Genomic DNA, 5,891 nt, shown 5'->3' with positions numbered 1-5,891 from the left:
TTATTTATTATTTTTTCCCTTCTTTTCCCAAAATCGATTCCCCCCACTCTTTTTCCCCCCAATTCCTTTCTCCCCTACCCCGATTCCCTTTATTTTTCCCCCCAATTTCCCCAAATCAGCAGCCCTTTAATTTTTCCCAAACCATTTCTCCCCCTACCCCGATTCCCTTTATTTTTCCCCCCAATTTCCCAAAATCGGCGGTCCTCTGCATCTCCTCATCTTCTTCCTCACATTTCATTCGTCCCAAAAAAACATTTCTATTCCTCTTTTATACAAACAAAAAACAATGGCTACACCGTTGCTTCATCTTCTTCCTTTACCATGCTTCATTTAGCTTCATTGTTCTCCATTTTCGTATTAGCTCTTCTTTCGTTGCTTCATTGTTCTCCATTTTGACACTTTTAACTCAGTCGAAATGTTTCTAATATGTGCTTGAAGTTGCTGTGTATTCCAGGGGCTTTGGGATGTAGAAAGCGACAATGATGGTCAACAAGAAGGCTGCGTTTTGCTGGTTATATCCCAGTTTTAGACATTCTATCTAAAATGTGATAAGAAATTTTTATTTAAGAAATCAAGTGGAATTAAGATTCTATTTTAGTATATTTATGGTCTTAACGTTGTTGTCGTTAATTGATATTTTTTAGGTTCAATTGATTCGGATACAAATGAGAGTTCCCGAGTATGGTTGGACCACGCAGAAGGTCTTCCATTTTCTAAATTTTCTGGTGAATGGGGGTTTGTATTTATAAAATTTTAATGGAAGCTTTTTATTTTTAGTATTTTGGTTTCTGTATTTAACGCGATTTCTTTTTTAACACAGTTCGCGCCTTAGTTTTTGTTTTCAGACGGAGTGTGCAGAATTTACATCCAGAGGTTTGGGACACCATTGCTCATTGCGTTTATATTTTGAAAATATATACTCATACTTAAGTTGTTCATAAATTGTTGCTTGATTTTCGCATCTTTTTTAGATTGTTCAACATATCTTGCTTGACATGCCGAGTCTAGCTTTGTTCACGACATATGCACTTTTGATTTTGTTTTGGGCTGAGATTTACTACCAGGTTAGGTTATTTGAGCTTCATGAGTTGCCTCCCTGCCTCCTGCTTTCTAATTTTATGAGACTTTATCTTAAACTTTGTCTATCGTAAACAGGCACGTGCTGTATCAACTGATAGATTGAGGCCTAGTTTCTTTACAACTAATGCTGTAGTTTATACTATTCAGGTGATATTTATGTTCTATTATTTTGGTAAAGTGCCCATAGAAAGGAGAATTTGAAATTGTTTTTCTCTTTGTTTGAGAGCTAGTAATGTTTGGTCCAGACAATAATGTTATATAGTTTCACATAACTTAGTTTGTTGATTTGTCACATATTCTATACATGTTAAGTGGGGAATGATGTATATAGCATTTGCAGATTTTTGAAGGTTAGAAGAATATGATATTTATTTTGCCATTAGTTGGATGAGGGATAAACCATAAAATAGGTTAGTAAGTTGGAATACGCTATTTCATTTGCTAGAACAATGCAAGGATGTTTCTAGCACTTGCAAATTTTAGTAGTAAATATGAACCCACAAAATATATCTAAGTTGTTCGGACTCTTCATTTTTCATGAAGTACCCATGACCGAAATTTATGTTCGAAACACGGATATGAAGATATGACCTCCGAGGATCCTTCAAATACATAGGAAAACTAACCACACCTATGTCAGATACATACTCATATCTGACACTCATACCTGAGTCCAAGTAACATAGGTATATATTTTTTCTTATCTAGCAAGTTTAATGATTCTGTCACCTTTGTAAGTGTTGTTGCATAATTGATTTCCTTTGAAACATTGCTTCAGACAAGATGTTCATAAAGTTTCTCTAACATGAGGCTGTGGTACTTGATTTCAGATAGCAATGTGGCTGATATTGTGGTGGAAATATATTCCACTTTTAGTCATTCTATCTAAAATGTTCTTTGCAGGTAAGTCTTTTTGGTGTTCTTAATAGATTTTTAGTAGTTAACTGTTGAGTAACTTTGGTGCTCTGTTGATGTACCATGATTCAGGATAATCACTTAGTTTAGATGCTTTATAAATGTTAATCCTATTGTAATTTGTTTCAATAATGAGTGGATATTTGATCCTCACTATATATGTGCAGGTTTGTCACTGTTTGCGGCACTTGGCTTTTTACTGTATGGTGGAAGGTAATTGCATTGACATTTATTGTATTGTTTCTAATTGTTTTAATGGCATTGGAGCTAGCTTAGTGTGATAATTTGTTTTATGTTTAGGGAGCACACATTTTAAAACCTGTATATCATTTTTCTTTTTATATGTTGACATAAGCTTTGATATCTGGTTTGTGAATTAAAGGAGTGGATTTTTCCATGTTATAACAAAACCAGGAAGGATAACGGTGCGTTAAGCATTTAAATATAATAAAAAATATATCATGTTGATATGAAAAAAGCAATATATCACTATATTGTACTACAAAACACTCACATCTGCATACAATGAATGTAAAATATACTAATGATGCAGCTCAATTAAAACTTCTTAATATGGATATACTTTGATCACATGCGTGCACCTAGTTACTGAAACTTAGGCTTTGCTAAACATTTGTACTCATTGTTGATAATCCTGTATGTATCAACATTAGAACAAATATTTAATCGGTGTGGAAAGGTTTGCCTTTGCTGAATGATGATGAATCTCTTGTTTATATAGTGTGCTCTTTTATCATTTATGTTAATGTGGCTTCGTGTGCTTTCCTCTGTATATGCCCAAAGTTTTCTCAATCTCAGTGATTTATTAGAGTTAGGTGGTGAGGCTTTATTTATGATATGAGATTCTTAAGAGAACCAAGAAAATAAAATAAGTGAAAACACTGATAAAGATTCCATGGGTTCCTTGCACCTATGGTTGATTGCATCACACAATTATGATGGAATACTGCAGAAGTTCTCATATAATAATTTCATATCTCAATTGAAAGAGTAAATTGATTAATATAGACTCCAAACATCCTTACTCCTAGAAGAAACAGAAGTTTTACTTTAATTTGGACTTTAACGACTGCGTAGACTCCAGATAGGAAACTAACTAAACTAACTAAACTTTAACAGAAGTTTACCTTCTCATCTTTTGTTGTATGCACTAATAATCATAAATTGATTAAACATATTTTAGAAGAGAATCATTTATATTGCTAGATCTTTAACTTGGATGTTATTTATGCTTGTTATTGAATATTACAAAAAGGGGAAATCATTAGTACCTGTTGATTGTTGGATGGTGTAAATGGATGGAGAGACCAAAACTTGAAACAATGGATGGAGAGACCAAAACTTACAACTTTTTGGCATTTTGTTTGAATGATTGTGCTTGATTTTTTCATTAATTGCTCGCATGCTTGACCAACTTCTTGAGTAATTTAATGTAAGAAATGTCACTGGCTTGTGTCGCAAAAATAGAGAAATTAATAAAAATCATTCGTAGTACATCCAGCACTTTTTGTCAGATAACTTTTGTTCTTCAACTCTTATAGTGCTGGATCTCCATGTTTAATTTTGATGATTCTCTTTATTATTTAAAAAGAAAACATACTCTGATCTGGTAGGCTAATAAGTTTATTCCTCCATAGCATAGTTCCACTTCCTTTTTGTAGTCATAATAGTGGGTCTTTACCTATCGTAAGTTGCATTTGTCACCATCAATATTTTTGTATGGATTTTAGCTCAAATTTATTTTTCCAGATCACTGTGAAAGAGAAGCATGATCTTCATGTTTTGAGTTATTTTTAGCTGTTATATTCTTGTTTATATTTCTATAATGAGGGTGTTAAGTGCCAACAAGTAACAGCTGGTTATTTAAGATTACTTTTTTATGCTTTACAGCTTGTGAAACAAGCTAATCGACCTCATAATGGATTTTGTTCAAGCATCTTTGAGCTATTCCGAGTGCATTGCAGTATTTTCAGTTATTTTTGTAAATATATTAAAAATAGGAATTTGTCGGTTGTGAAATATGGATTAGACAGTATGGTGTCAAACACCTTGTAAGTTTCATCTATATTTTTGATGTTCTTTTTCGTTATTGTATTCATGATGATAGCCTATTGTTGAAGTACTAGCTTTATGTTTCAAATTATTCTTCATGTTCAGCTTGTGAAAGAAGCCATTCTGCCTCGTATTCATGGCTTAGCTCTGAAAACAACAGTTGTGGCGGTATGTATGCATATTTTTGCTAATTAACTTTAATTATATTATGTTTTCATAACTTTATACTGACACCTAACACTCATACCTAAGTCCGAGTAACATGGTTCTTTTCTTTTTCTAGTTCTAAATTGTTTAACAATAGGTTCTTTGTTTTCTTAAGCAGGGATGATGAAGATGATTCTGTTGCCAAGATGAAGGCAGCCAAGGAAGCCTTGGAAGCAAAACAAAAAGTAACAAATAGCTTGTCTGCTACCTGTTCTTTTTTTTTTATCATGTTTTAAATTTTGTGACAAATTGTTCTTGGTACTCTGAAGATATTTATGCAAAATTACCCTATGATTCTATTTTATTTATACTGTATGGCTGCACCATGTATTTCTTAACTAGTTTGATAAATTTTATGTGTGGTGTTTAATTTTTCGTTATTGTCTGTGTAACTTGCAGCAAAAACCTACATTTGAGCTATCTTTCCATTGTTTATTTTAGTTTTGATTCTAAATTCTTATTTTTACTTTAATATTTACGATAACTTGAGTTTTAACTTTTGAATTTTAATTGTGTTATTAATTTATTATTTTAAATTCTAAAATTAAATTCATTAATTTTTATATTTAGTTTTAAAGTTAAAATTTTCATAGAAAATTTAATTTAAATAATATTTTTTATTTGTCCTTAAAAAGTATAATAAGTTCAAATTTAAAAAATGAAACATAATATAATATTTATCATAAAAATAAATATTATTTGATTAAAATAATTTTTTTAAAAGATTATGTTTTTAGCGGCGTTTTTGTTAGAAGCGCCGCTAAATGTTTGTTCTTTCGCGGCGTTTTTAATAAAAGCGCCGCTAAAGGTCTTGGTCTTTAGCGGCGATTGTTATAAAATCGTCGCTAAAGGTCTTGGTCTTTAGCGGCGTTTGTGGGAAAAGCGTCGCTAAAGGTCTTGGTCATTAGCGGTGTTTGTGGGAAATGGGCCGCTAAAGGTCTTGGTCTTTAGCGGCGTTTGTGAGAAGCGCCGCTAAAGGTCACGGTCTTTAGCGGCGTTTTTATCTAAAAACGCCGCTAAAGTTAGCGACGCATTCTTTAGTGGCGTTTTTTCCGGTGCTTCTCAAAGCGCCGCAAATACTTTTAGCGGTGCTAAAAAGCGCCGAAAAAAACGCCGCTAAAGAATGCGTCGCTAACTTTAGCGGCGTTCTTTTCTAAAAACGCCGCTAAAGACCAAGACCTTTAGCGTCGCTTTTCCCACAAACGCTGCTAAAGGCCGAGACCTTCAGCGGTGCTTTTCCCAAAAACGCCGCTGAAGGCCGAGACCTTCAGCGGCGCTTTCCCAAAAACGCCGCTAAAGGCCGAGATCTTTAGCGGTGCTTTTCCCACAAACGCCGCTAAATACCATGACCTTTAGCGGCGCTTTGCACAGAAACGCCACTAAAAACATAACCTTTAAAAAAATTATATTTAATCAAATAATATTTATTTTTATGATAAATATTTTATTTTATTTTTTAAATTTTAACTTTAAATATACTTTTAAGGATAAAAAATATTATTTAAATTAAAATTTCTATGAAAATTTTAACTTTAAAATTAAATATAAAAATTAATGAATTTAGTTTTAAAATTTAAAATAATAAATTAATAACACAATTAAAATCCAAAAGTTAG

General features: G+C 32.5%; 1 protein-coding gene across 7 annotated transcripts; it reads left to right on the top strand.

Annotated features, from left to right (window-relative positions):
• On the top strand, positions 1-4,579 carry LOC107910372 (tobamovirus multiplication protein 3). 7 transcript variants are annotated; one of them, XM_041088447.1, is made up of 10 exons: positions 33-545; positions 645-735; positions 821-873; positions 972-1,064; positions 1,156-1,227; positions 1,911-1,983; positions 2,163-2,208; positions 3,907-4,067; positions 4,174-4,236; positions 4,394-4,579. In XM_041088447.1, the coding sequence occupies exons 2-8, from the start codon at positions 666-668 to the stop codon at positions 3,911-3,913; spliced, it is 414 nt and encodes a 137-aa protein (XP_040944381.1). In that variant the 5' UTR covers positions 33-545; positions 645-665; the 3' UTR covers positions 3,914-4,067; positions 4,174-4,236; positions 4,394-4,579. The 7 variants fall into 7 exon arrangements, with proteins under 7 accessions (XP_040944380.1, XP_040944381.1, XP_040944384.1 ...); XM_041088448.1 differs by lacking the exon at positions 3,907-4,067 and having other exon boundaries at positions 42-354; positions 455-545; XM_041088449.1 differs by having other exon boundaries at positions 49-545; positions 4,391-4,579.
• The last annotated feature ends 1,312 nt before the right edge of the window (positions 4,580-5,891 follow it).

Source organism: Gossypium hirsutum, chromosome D02, assembly GCF_007990345.1.
Source record: "Gossypium hirsutum isolate 1008001.06 chromosome D02, Gossypium_hirsutum_v2.1, whole genome shotgun sequence".
NCBI lineage: Eukaryota > Viridiplantae > Streptophyta > Magnoliopsida > Malvales > Malvaceae > Gossypium > Gossypium hirsutum.
This window is presented reverse-complemented; position numbering and strand designations above follow the sequence as displayed.

What these genes read in the sequence shown, in the direction of transcription:
- LOC107910372 (XM_041088446.1), top strand. Translation starts at nt 666, where the DNA reads ATGAGAGTTCCCGAGTATGGTTGGACCACGCAGAAGGTCTTCCATTTT. An exon ending in AAATTTTCTGGTGAATGGGG is followed by an intron (nt 736 to 820) that starts GTTTGTATTTAT and finishes TTTTTAACACAG; the next exon opens with TTCGCGCCTTAGTTTTTGTT. An exon ending in CTGTAGTTTATACTATTCAG is followed by an intron (nt 1,228 to 1,910) that starts GTGATATTTATG and finishes ACTTGATTTCAG; the next exon opens with ATAGCAATGTGGCTGATATT.